This window comes from Leuciscus leuciscus (assembly GCF_965113295.1).
Source record: "Leuciscus leuciscus genome assembly, chromosome: 21".
Lineage (NCBI taxonomy): Eukaryota > Metazoa > Chordata > Actinopteri > Cypriniformes > Leuciscidae > Leuciscus > Leuciscus leuciscus.
The window spans coordinates 24938512-24958734 of record NC_138745.1 but is presented as its reverse complement, the minus strand read 5'-3'; the positions used below and the strand labels follow the sequence as shown (position 1 = coordinate 24958734).

Sequence of the window (20223 nt, the reverse complement as noted above, 5' to 3'; positions counted from 1 at the left end):
TTGCAAAATTCACAATAGTGTGGATTTCATATTGAAATGACTGGATTTTGCCCAGCAATGTGACCGCACTTTTACAAATCATTCATGCTATTCATCCTCTAGTACTTGGTGCACAGGGTTCACAAATAACACTAGGAATGCCATTACTGAATTACTGAATATATCACTGAGCTGTCAGATATTATTGATATGAATTAAAAAAAGGGGACAGTTGTGGTTGTGTATTTTCACCATGGTAAATGTAAATGTGTGTGACAAAAAAAAACGAAATGACTAAAACAAATAAATAAAAAGATAAATAAAAGCTTATTCAAAATATACTATAAATTCTATAGTACAGTATATAAATAATAAATGCATTAAAATATGGTATTTGAACAAAAAAACGCTCAGAAATGTAATTTAATAATAACAACATTATAACTGTTGATAATTGTCTTTTTCTGGAAAATAATAAATTATAATAATAATTGAAAATAAACTAAGGCATTATTTTACTCTACAGGATGTTTTTAATTCTCAGCCAAAGACAGCTTAAAAAAAGGATGATGTCATCCTATCTCTTTTTTAAAGTGTTTTGCTTTGATTTGTTTTTTCAATACAGTATTATATTATGTCTGATTTTACAGTGAAGGAGGACTTTAGGACCCGGAGGACTCCAGTGTATTGCTGTTTGCATTTAAATTAAAAGCAGATTTCTCTTTTTCTTTTTTCTGTCTTTTTGTCTTCTGAGAGAGGGAGGGAGCAAGTGGGAGATGTGGAGGGTGTCTGGAACTGTTTTTGTAGCCACATCTTGTAGGAAATCCTGAACAAAAAATGTTAACAAGAGACACGAAAACCACGAGGTCTGTGTCTCCCCCACTCCCCCTGACTCAGTGTGACGGCAACACGTACACACAAGACAGCTCTATCAGGAAAAAACACACACAGGCAATATCTATCCATCTGTATCTCCTGCCTAATGTAAAGAACTGAACATTAAAACACGATCCCAGAGGTCCAAAACAATTCCAACTAACAAAATTACAACCCCACAATGAATTTCCAATAAAACACGGGGGGTGGGGGGGAGTGGGGGGGCAAGAAGTGAGGAAAGGGGCGTCGAAAAATGAAACTGTATAAAAAGTCAAACGTTTCGTGGGGGAAGCCTGACTGCGATACCTAATCTAGGCCAGATTACAGACGGCCTTGATCATTTTCTGCGTGCGAGGCCTTAAGAGAAAGATGATTGCTTAAGATATCCTTGAACCAAACGCAACAGATCAAAACCAAAAGGTGGAAAAAACTATAGAACATAAGATGAATATTCCATGCGAGTGAAAATGAGCTGTTTTGAAATCCCAACCAAGGACGTTGAACAGCAAGCAGTCTGGTTCTTTGTGACAGCCACATGGAGACAACAGGCCACCTCTGTTTGTGGCTGGTTTGTCTTGTCATAATTGCCAAATCTACAGGACTAACATCCTCCCGTTCGCAGCAGTAAAAGGTTAAAGTTTCCCCTTTTATAGTTCTCCCTCTGTCGCTCGCATTACTGCGCTGTGCTGTTCAGGTGATGGCATGACATTCAAACGTAACGTAGTAGCTCCCGAATTTGCTCGGCTTATTTGTTGCCAGTGTGGACGACATCACCTACGGCTATTAGGCTATAATGGTTTGGAAGCTGTAAATGTCACTGTGGCTTTTCATCAACTACAGGAAACAGCAGCAGCGGGACTGCGAGACACTGAGACTTCCCTCAGATAAGCTGTCTTATTGTTAGCGACGGCAAGGGCAAGATGGATCCCAATAAAAGCCAATGAAGCTTTACACTGTAATTACTGTACAACGCTGGAATTCCGGGAAGGTTTCCCCAGGCTTCCACCCCCTTCACTCACTTTTCAGGTGTTGGCAGCATTACGGCGAGAGAATATTGAGGTGTGCCGCCTAGAAGCCATTTTTAATTACACGTGCTGCAGGGGATTGCTTGGACAACTTCAGGACAATAATTATTAGAGCACAACAGGATTCCTCTTAACCAAGTCACATCAGCTTCACTGGACTGGATGGTGTAGGAAAGTGGTTTTCCTTTTCTTTAGTCCTTTTTGGGTCAAATTTGAATGAAACATAAAAGCAGATGTTTTTAATCTCTCACAATGAAGAAAATCAAAATGTGGCCGTAACTACATACCATGCCAGCTTTATATAACAACGCTTTCTGCTTTAAAGAGATATTAATAACCTAAGAGGTTTTATCTCCAGTAAGAAATCTCTTTTTTCTTTGCACAGACACTGGGTTGAGCATCGTGACTGGGACTGTGATGACACGGAGTGGGTTGAGGGGCCTCTAAGTGTGGCCATGAGGAGAGGACGCTGCTGATAAGTGTGCGGGTCAGTCCTGGGGTCTATCACTGCCACCTGCGACACACCCCTCCAGCCAAGCATGTCCAAAAAAGGGGATTCTCAAGGCCAGTCAGACATCCCAGACGGGTACAACAAAAGCAACCAGGCATGCCTCACCTCCTGACAAGTCACATAGCGCAAATACCCTCACACAAGAAAATACTGGACTGTAGTACCTGCTATTTTAAATGTATCAATTTTAATGAAAATCCCAATAGGTAGAAATATTTGATTTATAATATTTTTACTGACATATTTATGGCCGTCATGGAATTACTTTTCATTTATAAGCATTTTAAATGGGGATGCACTGATTTGGTCGCCGATTTTGCCAAGTATCTTTTGTTGATGCTGGAACAAGATTCCTGTCTAAAACCAAAGTTCTAACATTTTATTTATTTATATATATATATATATATATATATATATATATATATATATATATATATATATATATATATATATATATATATATATATATATATAAAATGTTAGAACTATGGTTTTAGACAGGAATCTTGTTCCATATATATATATATATATATATATATATATATATATATATATACATATATATATACACACACACACACACACACATCCATTCATATGTACACAGTTGTAATCGAAATTATTCAACCGACTTAGCTGTTTGATATGAACAAGTCAGACAAAAGTAATTGAAATAGCTCAACACAACAAATATTTCAAGTGGTTTCCCAAAATTCAACTAAAATTCAACTTTTAATGACTTCAGCGGTCTCAAAATTATTCAACCCCTAAATAGAATCCCTCACAACAGCACAAATGTCTCAGGCACACCTGATGCAACAAATCAAGGGCTTCATTAGTTGCACCCGGTGTCTGAACTGATATCTGAACTGGCTAGGTTTGTTGATTGTCATGCTTGACTGCATGTTAGAAATATGGCTAACTCAAAAGAATGGTCCAAAAAGTTAAGACAAGATATCACTGCCCTTCACAAACAAGGAAGAGTATACAAAAAGATAGCAAGGCACTAAATGTTCCTAGCGCAGTCACTCCTACTAGCCACTTTTGCTGGTTGAATTTTATATATAATATATATAGGCCTATACACTCTTTATTTGTAGTCTTTTAAAAAAGCATCTGAAATAATAAGCTAAGTACAATACTGTTGTCAAAAATATCGCTTTTTCGATATCTGAAACGTTTCTAACACTCATTTTCAGATACACAATAACAGCTGCGCTTTTCTCGCTCTCTCATCTCTCAGTCAGAGAGTTGACACACAAACTGTCCCTTTACTCACTCATTTCATTTGCTCCGGATTAATATTGTCACTGTTACAGGGCTTGAATTTCAGTGTGTGATTGCACGTATTGCGCTAAATTTGACTTATTACCGCATATTTTGTACTCACATCCCAAGTGCGCACAGAATAATGGGTCCGTGCGTCAGGTCTTAAAGTTACAGCAGCCCTAATATAGCCTACCTGCTGCCAAATTATGGAGATATTGGAATCATGAGATAATATTAAAAATATCTATATGGCAGTTTTTCCCCATGGTAATCCATTTCAAAATGGTGGCCAGTGAAAATGCTGAGTGGCTAGTAACTTTGGAAAACCACTAGCCACAGAGGTTGGTGAGCAAAGAAATTAATGTCAAGCCCTGGTGGTTACACTACCTGGACGGGGCAGAAAAAGGAAGCTATCAACGGCTGCAACCAAATCTCTGAAAAGCCATGTTCAGTAAAACCCTCGAGTGACTGCAAAAGACTTGCAGCAAGACTTGGTGATAACAGGCTCTGAGGTTTCCGCTTGCACAGTAAGGCACGTACTAAACGTATGCAGTTTCTATGCCAGAACTCCCAAGATGTAGCCTACACCACTACTGACCCAAAAGCACAAGAAAAGTCAGCTCCAATTTGGTCAAAATCATATAAATAAGCCACAGAGGTTTTGGGATTCTGTTCTGTGGAGCGATGTAACAAAACTGGAACTTTTCGGCCCTATGGATCAGCGCTATGTCTGGAGAAAGAGAATTAAGCATTCTGAAAAGAACACTCTGTCTACAGTTAAGCATGGTGGTGGTCCGGTGATGCTCTGGGGCTGCTTTGCATCCTCTGGCACCGGAAACCTACAGTATGAAAAATTAATAGTTTTGAAATTTGAAAAGAGTACATCTAACAGTGTTATTGAATTATTAGTGGTTTCAGAGATTACCATTGTTGTCATCTAATGCTCACACACTGTTAATGTAAATGTGAAAATGTGAAATAAGCATGCAAATGTTAAATATTCAAAATTGACAAAAAAGAAATCAAATAATCAGCCAATAACTAATGGTACCACTATATTGTGCATCCCTAATTTAATTCAAAATACCCCCCAAAAAATAGGCATTACTACATGGGTTATTTAATGTATAAATATGATTTTCCAGAAAAATAATTGCTCATACTGTAATACAAGATTTTGGTCATACCACCCACCCCTACAAAACACACATGTAATGACTAATCCACTCAATCAAACATGCCTCTCTAGTGAAAAACACTGAACTGAAGGAACAAGTTCGCCCTCTTGACCAAGTATATGTTGGCTAATATTAGTGTAACAAATGTCCCACAAAAAAGTTCACCATTTTTGTATTTTCTTTAATGACAAATGAAGCAACATAAATAAATATCATGTGCTAGGTTTAGCGTGCAGAGGATGGGGGATGTGTGAGAGGGAAAGGAAAGGCTAGATCTAACTGGTAATAAGACTAAAGGAAAGTAAACACAAGTGGTAGAGGTAATGAGCTTCAGAGGCCGTATGGGAATTCGGTTAGGTGGGCCAACATACATCTCACCCCTACTTTCCCCAGTTTCCCTCTCTCCCTTTCTCCCTCCCCCACCTCTTCTGCCTCATGCCATTCCCCTCAACTTCTCCAGTCTCCTCCAATTCTCTAATGAGAAAAAGCTGGTAGGAAAATCCTGGACTGATTCCTATATAAACTTACAGACATCTCACGGAACAGCCCAGGGAGAAAGAGAGAGGTAGAGAGAGTGTTGAGAGGTTGAAGATTGGCAGTGGGCGGCCAAGCAAGAACAGTGACAAAATGTAATATAGAAGAAAAATATATACACACACACACTCAAAGGAGAATACAAAAGACAGAGAGCTTTCCAAGAGTCTGACATTTCGATAATAATGGGTGTTTGTCAAACAACCAATTCAGCTTGATTCATTCGTTCTCTTTTCTTTTTTTCTAGTGTGAATTCAGGTCAAATTTATGGACAATTATGATGAGTAAATATTCCAAATGAAGCAGTTGGATATATTGATTGAGGAGGAAACTGCCCACTAAGAAACGCTCCAGGGGTTAACAAGGCTATACACATGCATATTCTTTTTGGACACACTAAATGCAAAAATACACAATTTCACCATCTACGTATCAAGTTATATCCATTTTTATAAATACAAAAATACACAATTTCACCATCTACGTATCAAGTTATATCCATTTTTATAAATAAAGTACCTTTTTTTTTTCTTTTTTTTTTATTCAAACTACCGGTGATTTATTATTATCTAGTTATATAGTAATAGATAGTTTATTATCAAGACTACCAGAGAAACATATCGAAGACTTCTCAGGAATAGACCAGAAGGTCTCACATATGATTTAATTCATCAAAAATGACAATTTAGCTTATATAAATGCACATAAAAATATTTTTTTTAGCACAGCAACGCACACAAGTACACTGATTGCTCGGAGACGCACAACCCAAACAAAACATCATTCTACTTTACCACATACAGTAAAAGAGTATCCTTTTTATTTTCAAAAGATCTGACTTTTCATACAAGGACATTTATGAGATCAAATATCTAACTTTATATTCATATGGAAAGCTAATTTTCAAGTATATTTTCCAAACAAAAAAACGGCACCTTTTGTATGGGCAAACAAAAGTGTTCAATATTGAGGCTATTAGATATAGCAAAGCATATTGCACCAGCTGCTCTCAACTGATAGTTAGATATGTAATAGAGGACTAATTTAAAAGATAGACTAGTCTGGATGTAATTATAACTTCCCTTTTTGTTCAAATAGAGGGCTTATATATGTCTGGCTTTGACAGGACCCTGTAATGAGCCACTGTACATTAATTCACAGATATGGGATTCAGCCTGAAATGTGTTATGGGGGAAGGCCTTGAAAAAAGAAAAGATGGAATTATGAAATATTGAGCACGAAGTAATGACCATTTTCTGCATGGCAAAATTGGCTTTATCCCTCCAGCTTAAGCTGCTTTTTATGTTTATGCTCAGTTTCTGGTTGTCAAATGAAGGAATCGAGGGCTAAATTGTGATTAATTGACAATAGTTAGTGCAATGATTGCCTCCAGAGTCAAAATCTGTCTTCATAAATCAACAGTATGAGCATTTGGCAACAAAAACACCAATTATAGCAGGAGTAACAATGCATAAGAAACAGAGTGCTGCCAAGGCAAGCACATTGGCAATATTATAAAAGTACATAACAGACAGTAGCAGGACGTGCCAGTAACAAACAGTTTTGAAAAAAAAAATGAGAGTAGCTCTCAGGATGGGATCATTTTCTAATGAACAGCATTTTTGCATGCTCTCGTTCACAACCTGAAACATATATATATATATATATATATATATATATATATATATATATATATATATATATATATATATATATATATATATATATATATATATATAACTGATGTAAATCAGATACTTGGCACACAAGCGATGTAAATTTGTGACAATATGCAGGAGTTGTTTGGTAACTAATGAGCAGTCTGTTATTTGCTATAGCAGGTGAAAAGGATGCACACAAGGCATGTTTTTCACCCGTGTTTCCAGGTCTGGGAGTTCTGGCTGTGCTCAGCGGTAGAGAATAGAGTCGCCGTGACACCGTGGAGAGGAATATTACCATAGAGCTGATGACATTATTTCATTTCAAGATCAACAAAATCTCATGTTTCAAAGCTTTGGTTATATTTCAAAAATACATTTTAATATCTCATATATGCTGGTCTGTAAAGCTTTTCCTCCATTTTCTGCCTGCTCTGTCTGGATGTGCTGGGTGCCCTGAGTAACATTTTCTGCTGATTAAATAAGAGCTCACTTCATGTTCTATTCTTTGCCTAACAAATCAAATGTGCCAACAACTGTTGCTTGTTGGAAGGAAGGAAGGAAGGAAGGAAGGAAGGAAGGAAGGAAGGAAGGAAGGAAGGAAGGAAGGAAGGAAGGAAGGAAGGAAGGAAGGAAGGAAGGAAGGAAGGAAGGAAGGAAGGAAGGAAGGAAGGTTGTTTCCGCCACTGAATAAAACATAAATAAAAAAGGTAATCTCAACTTTATCTCAACTTTGACTTTTTTTCCTCACAATTCTGGACTCACAATTCTGAGAAAAGTCCGAATTTCAAGATATAAACTCGCAATTGCGAGAGAAAAAGAAAGTCAGAATTGCGAGATGTAAACTAGCAATTGTGAGATAAAAAGTCGCAATTATCTTTTAAATTGTTTTATTCAATGGCGGAAACAATCTTCCATAATTATTTTACTAATGCAATTAATTAAAAAATTAAAAAATTATTATCTGTATAATCGATTTCAACCAATGCATCGATAAAATTACTACTGATATAATTGATGCCACTCATGTTAACCCAAACTCACTTAATTGTCAACAACTTTATGAAATTTATTATTTAGATTTAGTTTGTAGCCTACCTCATTTTGTTGTCCTAATGTCCTAATTTGGATACTAGATTTGCTCATTTTAGTGAGCACAAAAGACTGAAAGACTTTCTTGACTGTTGTCGCTGCTTTGTACAAGCCAATTATGAGCTGGATCAGACAAATTATGTTCTTGCATGTGCGACATTTTTCTTTTTTAATTATCATTTAATTTTCCAAGGTTTTTAATGTATTTTTGTGGAGGTCCCAATTGGGTTCAATTAAATGCCTAGTTATATTTGGTTACATCTGTGAGTTGAAAAACATAACTAGTTGTGTAAAACAGGCACATCGTAATATTGACTATCATTTACATTTACATTTACATTTAGCTGACGCTTCTATCCAAAGCGACTTACAATTGCTATATATGTCAGAGGTCGCACGCCTCTGGAGCAACTAGGGGTTAAGTGTCTTGCTCAGGGACACATTGGTGTCTCACAGTGGATTCGAACCCGGATCTCTCACACCAAAGGCATGTGTCTTATCCATTGCGCCACTACCACCCCAAAATTGTGACCCCTATCACAGGCCCTTGAGTCAAATCTAATTGTATTGCGGCATGTTTTGAGGTATTGGTAAATATTGTGTCGCTGGCTAAGAGAATCAATGACAATGAGAATCAATAATTTGTTAGAATTAACAATGCTAAATGAACATGTTAGACTGACAGACCTAATAATTGCTATATGATATCCCATTAATAGTTATACATCAGAACAGATTAGAATCCGTCTAGTGCCAGTGATCTGACCGACAGCTACAAAACTCAAATCCTCTCCATGTCCTGAGAAGATGTCCGCTGTCTGCTCAAACTGAAGGCTGTTAGATGAGCTCTAATGGTGCAGCACAGGAGTTTACTGGGCTTGAGTTCTCTGTTATCATTTTAAATTCACAAGAAGACACAAGTGAGAGATGTGAGGCGCTCAAAGCTAAATATGAACCCACCCGTGGTAAATGTGTGTTACTGTTGTCTTTACTGAAGAAACCACTGATTTTGACACGTCCCAAAGCACAAACATTATCACACGCTTATCTACTGAACTTAGTTTTTAAGGTCTGGAGATGGTCTGGAGACCGAAATAGCTATTGTGGGGGGGGTTTGCAGTGTCATCAAGATAGCGGAGCTTGTTCGAGATGGTTGGTAGTGTTTTGGCCACGTGCAAAAAACGCACTGCATGTTTAAGTCCATAATGAGGATGTTCAGTGGGTTTTGGAAGATATGTTATTTTCGATGCCTTGAGGTCGCATTGTCTCGTAAGTGAGGGAGGTCCTTCTCTTAAGCTTTGACAACGTGAATAATCTCCCTTTTTCTTCTGGAATTATTTGCATCAATTAATGCATTATTTGCATTCTTTAGTGCCCTGATGTGTTACATACAGGGTACATCTGAATGTTAGAGACTGTTAAATACATGTCTTTGATGACAGTGTAGCTCAGCTAGAACTGTTACTAAAAATCCAAATAGCAGCTGTTACTGAAAAAAGCGGAAATACACGCGGCAGCTTATCAGTATTTTCAAATAAACAAACTTTAGACTTGGTTTTCCTTCCTAAAGCTGCATCAGTAATCTGAGAATCTCTCTGCACAGATAGTATTGCTATGGCACTTCTTTCTGTCTATTTTAAATATTGGAATTGGCCATTTCAAAATTGTTTTCTAATTTCTTCTCTTTAATTAATAGGCAATTATATACTCCTTACACTAATACATACAACACTATACAGAAAGACCACAAAGTGCACATGACAACATTTTATATCATGGTGGAAGAGTTTCCAAATTTCTGCAAATTGTGACTGCTTTTTTCAAAGAAAGTAGAAGGTAAGGTAGAAGGTAGACAAAAATATATCTAAAACACACTTAAGTTCAGGTACAATGTGAATGCAAAGAGAATGGCTTTATTTCTATTCAAAACTGAAAGAGGCCTGGGTTTAGTTCTTTACAAGTACAAGTGTGAACATCCTTGAAGAACAACTATTTATTTTGGCTGTTGAATTTGGAGACCAAAAAAAATAAAATCTTATTTTGGCTTCTTTTTTTTTTTTTTGCCACACCATGCTGAACTTCATTGAGCTGCTGTAAGTGTAATATTGCAATATGATAAACATTACTTCTGTTGCTTATATTCAAATGTAGAAAAAACTATGGAAATAATTTATTCACATTGTTCCTGGACTTAAGTAGATTCAGATCTCTTTTTCCTCAATTTAGCCTAATTGTGAAACATCGTTACAACAGTTTTTATAGTGATTTAAGGTACTACAATTTCTGTTTATTTGCATTTAATTTGTATAATTACTTGCAGTCAAAGATACTTTTTGAAAACAATACAGTAATCCAGAACCTTGATTGCTCTGCGTTTCAATGCACATTATACACAGACTCAGACTTTGAAGCATGCAGCACATGCAGACTATATAATATTTATATAATTAAATCACTTACAAATTCTATAATTAGATATTTATATAATTAAATCAGTTTAATGACTGAACTTCACACTATTTAGATTTCACTGCAATCAATAGTACAGCCCAACTTTCAAAAGTGAAGTCACTCAAATAACCAAACTCTCTTCCTCTCACACACGCAAACACAGGCATTATTAAATACACACAAACTCTCGCAGAATGCCGACGCTACAGTTAACATGCTGGTGGTTCCAGAGAAAACCCCATGACGGAGGACAAGTCAAAGGTTCAATAAGCTAGAGTAACACTCAAGGGAAAAAAAAGATCTAATGAATGACAGGATACAAACACAGAATGATGAATCACAAAGACTGCGGAATCATTCTCTAATGGCAAACAGACGCACAAGGACGCACAAGAAGAAAACTCCTTCATTACTTGCAAATCAATAATACAAAGAGATTTTTTTGATGAACTGATTGAGCGATCAACTGATGCACAAGCCAAATTGCAAATGAGATTGTCAGATGTCGCAACAAGGACAATCAATCATTTTTGAATCAAAATTCTAGTTTTACATCCCAAGTGGGAAAAAAAGTATGAAAATGAGTTTGTCCAAAGACTCTCAAATAGGACAAACACTTTTACATGCTTCCAGTGGGAAGAACAGAAGATCGATCTGAGATACGTTACAAACTATTAAAAAACAGTGACCTTTTTCTAATGGCCACAGAGATGCATTAAAGGTCATCTATGAACACTATACAGATAAATAAATCTTCCTGCTAATAATGAGTCCCAGAGATTCAGGCCCCACTCCACGCCACAACAATGATCTAAGAACAGAAATTACCATACGAGGAATCATTACATGAGATGGCACAGTGAGAGATGAACTGTCTCGACACATAAATCTGCAAGAGGATATGAGGAGGACAAATGTCACTGCACGCTTTGATTTGTTCACATTTGGCTGTATTATAATTACTGAACGTGACCACTGTTTCGTAGCCAAATAAAATGAAAATAAACAGCCAGCCTGTTCATTGATCTCGACTGGACGGTGAACAGATTGTGTATGCAGGAGTGCAGCAGGATGATTCAAGGAGAGGGAATTCCACATCTATTTCTTGACCACAGTTAATAGGATCCCTTTTGGCTCAGTCTTTTCCTAAGCGCATGAGTGCACAGGATCAACGGGAACTCGGTGGAGACAGTGGCATTTAAGAATATGGAAATGCGATGGCAAGAGCTGGCTTTATTATCCCTGAGGAATACCAGACCATCAGGCCCGGAGAACCACGAGGCCCACTCACACCCAGTGGCACTGTGTTTCATAAGCCTGGCTTACTTTTCAGGGATGTGGGCTTGTCTAATGGGGGAAGAGCGTGAGGAGTTTGAGAAACAAGAATGGGGGAAAGATGAGTGTGTTTGATTGGGCAGCCTTTCAGAGCCCACAAGGCTCATCATATTTCCTACTGAAGAAAAACAAAGCATTTGAACCCAGACATCACAATCACATCCAGCCAGCTCGTTCGATCCAAAAGAGCATTCTTTCCTTCAGCGAGGCTGCTGCGAGTCCGTCGAAAAACCAAACAGATCACCTACACCCAGAATCAGTCATACTGCAAGTGCACACCTCTGACTCACACATGCTAACCACATCCCTTCCTCACACGCTCGCAATCAGGTCCGTTTTCTCCTCTTTCTGCTAAACGACTGGCAGCTAAACAGGGAAGCCTCTTAAGACACAAAATGAAATAATCTCGCTGCTGAGGGAATGAGAGCTTTAACAACACCCTAAAAATTACTGTCATTTGGACTAGATAGATGTAACTAATCTAAACCACTTGTTAGGCGCTCTTACTGAAAGGCTAGCAAGGATTGATTGGATTCACTTAAATAATTAACTAATCACAAAGTTAAGAAATCAGGAATATGTTGCTATTGACTTCTTCTCAAATTACTCCTAGAGGGAGTCATTTGAAATATCCATCTGATCTTCTGGAAAGTAAAAAGCAATAGACTTATTGCCCTGAAGATACAGGCCAAATACAATTTGGGCTGAATTCTAGGCACTGCCAATACAATTTCATGGTAATTCATAACTATTTTACGGTTTGCCAAATTGGTGCCTAATTCGTATGAATTCGTACAATGACGGTTAGGTTTAGGGTTGGGCTCCGAGGTGGACCTTCATGCTTATATTTTTGAACGAATGACACTGTACAAATTCATACAAAATCGGCACCTCGTAAAATACTTATGTTTTCCCATGAAGATCGGGTTGGCACTGCCATCTGATAAACCAATAACAATTCACTGACATGTATTTATACTATGATTTTGCCTCAAAGAAAGATAGTAGTACATTCAGATGATATGCGGCCAAAGGCACTTTGTGTGCATGATTCTTAGCTCTAGAAATTCATGAAACCAAGCAAATAACTTAACTCATCAGTGCTTATAAATGAGGTGATGTCAAATTGCCTCAGAGCCATGCCTTGTTGGCCAGTTAATGGAATAAAATGACTTTTCTGAGCTTGTAAGTCATAGCCTACATATGCAAACAACTGCGTTAAGACAGTTATGAGACTGTTGCAGTAACATTCATGCTTGCCAAGTCTCATAAACTCTGATATTCTGCAGGATTGTGTTGTCTTCCACACCACAAGCGGAATTAAAGCTCTGTAATTTGTAGATTTCACGCTATCAGCACGATGGGGACTTCAAAACATATGTAGCCTAATATATATTTTCTCTTTGTTTGGGGGGATGTTTTTTTCATCTATTTAACTCATTTCCGAAGAGGACAACATGATAAAGCCATAATTATTTATTAATATTGTGTCGAACACGTTGTTTTCAAACCTAAGACAGCGCCCGGCGGCGTTCACCGTAGCGCGTCCTACCTGAACAGGTGAATGCCATCCAGGTGAGGCAAAATGCATTTGAGTTTGAAAGGATATGGATTGCAAACCATTTTCAGACACCAACTCCTTGGACGTGTGGTCTGCTTCAGATAGAAAAACACAACCGGTGCCAAAGACGGATAGGGCAAGGCTTCCTCGCCGCTAGCGGACGCCTCCTCCACGGCTTCTCCGGCTGCGCTCTCCCGCCTTTCACCTCCATCAGCCTCAAGCTCACTGCGCTCCCCGCCACCGGACAGGTCGTTAAGTCGTATAAAAGTCCTTGGAAGAGAGGAGCTACCCTCTGCTTCCCTCAGCTGATGGTCCTCGGAGATATTTTCTCCATCTTCAGCCATCATTCACCCCCTTGAGGAGAAACAATGCATGCATTACAAGCTGTACATTCGAAAAGGATTTCTGCAATTATGAAATGCTGGAAAAATATATGAATAATGCAATGCCATGGTAAAACAGCATACACGTCCGCTTATTTTAACCTACATGATTGTAAATAAAATTATATTTGATAAAATGCATTAAGAATAACTGTATTTTGTATTTATTATTTATTAAGGTCGGTGCATTTGAACAATAGAAAAATATTAGAGACTTTTGAGACTATTGGCATTTTACAGGCTGGTATTCAGTAATGATTAATGGAACTGTAGGGGGAAAACAATAAGCCATGGTAACAATATGATATGGTACTTTGGTGTCCTCTCATTAAACAAATAAAATCTTCTAAAAAAACGTAATTTGCATTTTAAATAAACACTAATTATGACTTTAAAACTTGGCAGTACCTTTTTGATGATTACACACCACATAAAGAACAAGCAATGAGCTTGATTAAGCTTTAACAATAATTCAGTATAATATTGTAAATGTTGATTTCTTACCTGTGATTGCTTCTGAAAATATGCCCAAATCGAGCTTACTCATCGCATGATCATTTCTGTTGCAAAAGCAGTCCAAATGATGGTATTGAACAGGAGCAGTTGGAGCTCGCAGGCTGAGTTTCCAGGTGGCAGTTACAGCGCAAGCAGGTTTATAGGCATCTCAGTGACTTGGTGATCATGCCTTCAAATTTCAACATTGTATTTCGATGACCAACACCAGATAAAAACAAGACAAGTCCTGCAAAACTGCTTCCCGATTCCCAATTGTGCGCTCCGATCGCTTTCTCCGTGTGCGCGCACTTAAAAAGTAATGCAACAAAGGTTAGAATTCAATGTTTTTTTCTATTAGATAACCGCAAGATCTAATGCTCAAAAGTGTTCACAACAGTGACAATTATAGATCCTTAAACAATTAGTAAAATCCTTCAGAAATCTTTTCTAAAGGTGCAGGCAGTGATTTTCTGTCTGCATATGAAAAGGAAAACCTTAAGCTCGTGCTGAAAGGATGCGCAAGAGAGGTCTCTATGCTGAAGACTTGTCCATTATTGCGAAAACACACAATTCTCCTATGATTCTACCAGTCGGCAAAACGGTCTATAGCACGAATCCGCTCATGCGAACCAATTCACAGCTGGATTCGGATTCAACTTCCAATTCCCGCCCCTTGAAGGCGCGTCCACCAATCGGAGGCGACAATAACTCAGCTTCTCTTTTGATTGCATTAAAGAAATGTCAATCAACACTGTACTAACATGTCTGGTGAAACAGCTGGAACCTTATTGTTTACACTGAACCAATAAAACTAGGAAAAGTTTGGGATTGGACCAAACCTGCTATATGATTCTCCTATGTTTATGATGCATGGACATTTTTTTGTCAAGGAAGAAAAAGGAAACGATATATTTGTGATGAGAACAACCAGCGCATCACATTGACGCCAAGGACCCCTTCCTAAAATGTAGCTGTACATGTGCAAGACTCATTTATACAGTGGGAGGGGGAAAAAAAAGCTTTTTTTAACGATCTCATAAAAATAGCATTGTTTCCCAAAACGTAGGTTTTATATTGTAATTATAATGAAGTCAAAGCAAATTATTGAAACAGTGTCGGGAAATGTTTACTTTATTTAATTTTGAATTATTATTCACGTTAGTGGACTAGGCTACTGTTAGATAAATAAACCACAACACAAATCTTTTTATTTGAATATAATTGCATGATTTCGCAAGCAAATTTATATAGGCTAATACAATTTAAATTCAAAAATATTTTATGAACCATATTTAATTAATATTGTGAGTTAACATGTTAACTTTGACAGCCCTATAAAGTGGCTTTTGTAAATGTTTCTCAAATTTTCAGCACACCCCCTTGTTGCCCCTTAAGGGCCCCCTACTGGTGATAATTATTTATAAAATTAAATAGTTTTACAATGTGAATTTATAACTTTTAATGTTAATTTCCTTAAATGTTTCTTGAAATGGAGACTTTTCATGCAACTTCTAACACTTTGTACCATTCTGAACTATATAAAAACAAGATTTTGAATGTTCTCAGCAAAAAGTAGCATTTTGAAATTCAGGCTTACTAAAAACTAGCTTCCTCGTAGATAGCAGTTGATCAGAGATTTGAGACAATTAACTTAAAGTATTTCTCGTTATAGCTAAATGTAGCTTTATTTTAGTTTTTTTCCTTTGATTACAATGTACTTGAAATTATGACCTGATTTAATGAGATGGAAGCTGGAATGGGTGAACATATCTGAAGTTACAGTAAATGGATCCTCCCAAAGCCATTTCTCTTTTTAACCTTAAATATCAGTTCAGTGCATTATCTAGTACTTTTTAAACTAATTTATTATTAAGTTATTTGTACTTACAGAATTTTGTAAGTATGTTTAATTTTTGTTCCCAGAGGTACAAAGCTCAGTAGCTACTTCGCAACTATGTCTGCACATTATGAAACACCTTGTAACACAGAGGTAGAATGTCTTTAATCATGTCTGTAAAATATGATCAACTGTAAAAACCCAATTTCTGCACAGCTCTGCTCTACTTTACACTTTAAAGTGCAATAGCATGTAAGAGTAGATAAACCCCAAATTTCTCTTCACTGCCACCTATGGTAAAACAATAAAAACACATCAAGGCACACACACAGAAAAAGAAAAAGTAATTGACCAAATACTACATTGACGCAATACAGTTTTGCCAGCTGCAATAGAAATAAGTGATGGGTTGTAAAACATGGTATAAATGGAAAAGACAAGCAAAAACATGACTCTTGTGGCAGCAGCACTTACAGAAAATAATTTACACAAATAATCTGCTACCACAGAGGATGAAATATTTATTGATCTCAAGGTGTCTACAGTACTGAAACAAAATTGTATTAAAACGTTCATATTGTGTAAAAATATAATCTAAAATAAACTTAATGAATCTGTGGGTTCTTTCTTTTTTTGGATCATACTGTATGTTATCCTCAGGCTTCGCATAAACTGAGTGTGACATGAATTGTATTTATAATGTAGAATATGGCAATAAGCTAATTTAAACCATAAGAAAATTGACACAGAGAACCTGCTGTGACTCATCTTGTGTCTGTGTCTGTCTGTAAAAAAATGACTGTGAATAATCAGCTGAATTTAAAATTAAATTGATTAAACACTTTTTTAGATTACACCGTAATGACCAGTCATTGGATTATACTAAAGTCTTTTTATTGCATTACATCCAGCAAAGGTAATTATATTGATCAATAAATTACAGTGTTCAATGCTGAATGTCTTACATAGCCTACGTATATCAGTTAAGATGTTATAATGTTCATGCTTTTGTGTAGCATTTGAATTTATAGTGGTGAAAGCTTATGAACTCCAGACAAATTCTAACCTTTTCACCACTTTTTGATTTTTGCAACCTCTGTCATGATAGTAAGTCCATGTGTTTTATAAGTGTCACAGTTGTGCTTAATGTTTCGTTTTCTATCACTCTATTTAATCACCTGTTTGCATGTGTTCCTTTGTTCTCCTTTTCTCACCGTAATCAGTTACCATGGATATTCCTTTAATCATCACAGCTATTCGTTGTTTAGTTCATCACCAGGTGTATTTAAGTTACTCACCTTCACTCATTCTTTGTTTGCTATTGTTTGTGCATGGCACACTGTTTCCAGTTGTTGGCTAATGTTCAAATATAGATTGTCGTTATACCTTCTTCTTTATCCTTGGACTTAAACTGTGACAGAATATCAGACCTAAAAAGGATTATGACTCAAGCAGAACAGTTTATGTCCCTTGCCTGTGCTGGGTTTCCATTGTTTGAATTTTCACTTCACATTTGTCAGATATATTTTCTGGACAGGAGCAAATTTTCGCTGCCTGACCTGAATGAGGAAACATGGAGAGAAGCAGTTCTCCGGTGTCTGCAGTGTGCCTACCCCGAATTGATAATATCTGGTACAGCCACTGCAGACCGAAAGCCCACCTCACAGCCAAGCCCAGAGCCCAGTCAGCCAGTCACCGCAGATGGGGGAAATTACACCTGCTGCTAAGGACCCTGAGGCCTTGTCTGCACTCATTTTTTTTTAATTTGAAAACGCATCTTTTTCTCTCCGTTTTGGCCTTCCGTCCACACTGAGATGGCATTCTTAGCAACAAAAACAAAGCTTTTCAAAAACGCTTTCTAAAGTGGATACATTTGACAATGTTGTAGTGTGGACTGTGAAAATGGAGGCATTTAAAAATGATGACGTAAGTTTAGTCATATGACACATTGAACTCATAGATACTCATGTTTATACCGGTTTTGTGCCTGTTATGTGCTTTTCACTTTCACACATCTGCTAAAAATGTTACTTTGCACAATTTACTATCATATCACAGTCCTGCAAAGATGACAGAAAATTCACTCGCATTTGCTATCCTGCGGCAAAACATGAGAGCGGTTGTGTTTTAACCAAATATATAATAGTGAGTGCGATCAGTGAATGGTGAGATAATTTAATAAATAAAATGATCCTGCCAGAAGAATTGTGATTACTTGATTGTCTTGTTCTGTCTGTATCATCTCCGTAAGCTTTTGTGATGGTTTATGCATTCGCTGTAAGGTGAATTTAGTGTTTTCCGACTTTTCCGTATGGATGAGAAACTTTTTGAAAATGCTAATGTGGATGGAGAGCGTTTTGAAACGAAACCTCTGTTTTCATTTCTGTCCGGCTTAATGTAGACATACTGAGCCTTCAGCCACGTACACCCCTGAGCCCCAAAGTAAGCCTGTAAGTGTGTGCAGTGTCACACACTGTAAGGGCCCTATCTTGCACCCAGCGCAATTGACTTTGTACACCGACGCATGCATCATTCCTATTTTGCACCCGACGCACAGCAGACTTTTCCCTCCAGATGCACGTCGGTAAATTAGGGAATGAACTTGCGCTCCCGGGGGCGGTTCAGCGAAAAGAGGAGGCGTGTTCCGGCGCAAACGTTCCCTGGTGCTATTTTGCAGTTTCAGAAAACAATTTCGCCACAATAATTTCGCATTATTCAGATACTATTTTAAGGGCGCATGTTTGGCTATAATGTAGCGTGTGCACAAGGCACATACACTTTGCTTCTCTCATCTACACAGACGCAGGCAGCAGTTCCCATTTTTGCAAAACATACATAATTACAAGGAAAAATATTACCACACAAGGGAAATCATTGTGGTCTCCGTGAAGATGTGAAAAAATAGGCATAAATCCATCTTACACTTTACCCAAATTATTATACGCCTGTTTAACCGAAGCTAATTTGGGTGGGTTTCTCCCATCCCCTTACAATGTCAGTTCTCTGTCTTCTCCTCGGCTGTGAACCGCTCCTGGCGTGCGCCTGGCAAATCCGCCGTTAGCAATCCACCATGGAACAAGCGCGCCTGCTTTTAAAGGGAATGTGAGATGACGCTCTGATTTATTTCACATTACGCCCAAACCACACCTATGAGCAATGTAGCTACTTCAGACCAACCCATTTTAGATTTGCGTCGGGCGCAAGAGTCATTTATCCCGCCGGTATAATACCAACAGCGCCTGAGATCTGCCCACAAAGTTACTTGCGTTTCGTGTTTGGTAATTGCGTTTCAGATCATTAAAATAGGGCCCTAAGTGTGTGAGCCGGCAACATCCGTGAAAGAGGGGATATTGGGGGAGCTGGACACTGACGAGTGCTTGATAGACTGTGAAATGGAGGTAATGCTTCCCGCCCTGCCCTGACCAGCATTATGCAGGTTTCATCGTCTTGTATGGAGATGGAGTTAAGGCTGATTTATACTTCTGCGTCGGACCAACGCCGGAGCCTCTACGCTGTAGGCTATGTGTTAGTTTTCATTTATACTTCTGCGTCGTTGTCCGAGTTGACGTGCAATTACACATGTAGAGGGAGCATGTGAAACCCGAGGGAGGGGTTCTAGCAGACCAATCACAGCGCTTGCGGTCCACGTAGAATTGACGCTGTTATATTTTTGGAGAGGTGCACATCAGGGTACGTCGTAGGCTACGTGTGCTACACACAGCCTACAACGAAGCTACGGTGTGAGTTCGACGCAGAAGTATAAATTGGGTTTTATCGTCGCTGATCCCACCCAGCCTCCCTCTCCCACTTCCGCTGCATTATTCAGCAAGTCCGTCAGCCCTGCCTCCGCTTGTTCCCTTCAGCCATTTGACGTCTTCCCTAACACCATGCCATTGTGTGGTTAAGCCTCAGGTCTTCCAATCAAACCTTCGTCCAAGCAAGTGGATCCCCCGACTCTGCTGACTCCAACTTGGATACTTGTCACTGTGGCACCGCCTCGGTTTCCTGGACCATCTGTGTCGGCTGTCCCCATCTGCGC

The 20223-nt window shown here is 38.1% G+C and overlaps 1 protein-coding gene across 8 annotated transcripts in view; it reads right to left on the bottom strand.

Annotated features, from left to right (window-relative positions):
- cacna1g (calcium channel, voltage-dependent, T type, alpha 1G subunit) overlaps positions 1 to 14985 on the bottom strand; it is a 218992-nt gene extending 204007 nt beyond the window's left edge. For all 8 annotated transcript variants that reach the window (XM_082151200.1, XM_082151199.1, XM_082151204.1 and 5 more), the window contains exons 1-2: positions 14357 to 14985; positions 13519 to 13823 (exon numbers count right to left, since the gene is read on the bottom strand). In XM_082151200.1, coding sequence (XP_082007326.1) covers positions 13519 to 13816 — 298 coding nt within the window. In that variant the 5' untranslated portion in view covers positions 13817 to 13823; positions 14357 to 14985. The remainder of the gene's footprint in view (positions 1 to 13518; positions 13824 to 14356) is intronic.
- Between the last annotated feature and the right edge of the window lie 5238 nt (positions 14986 to 20223).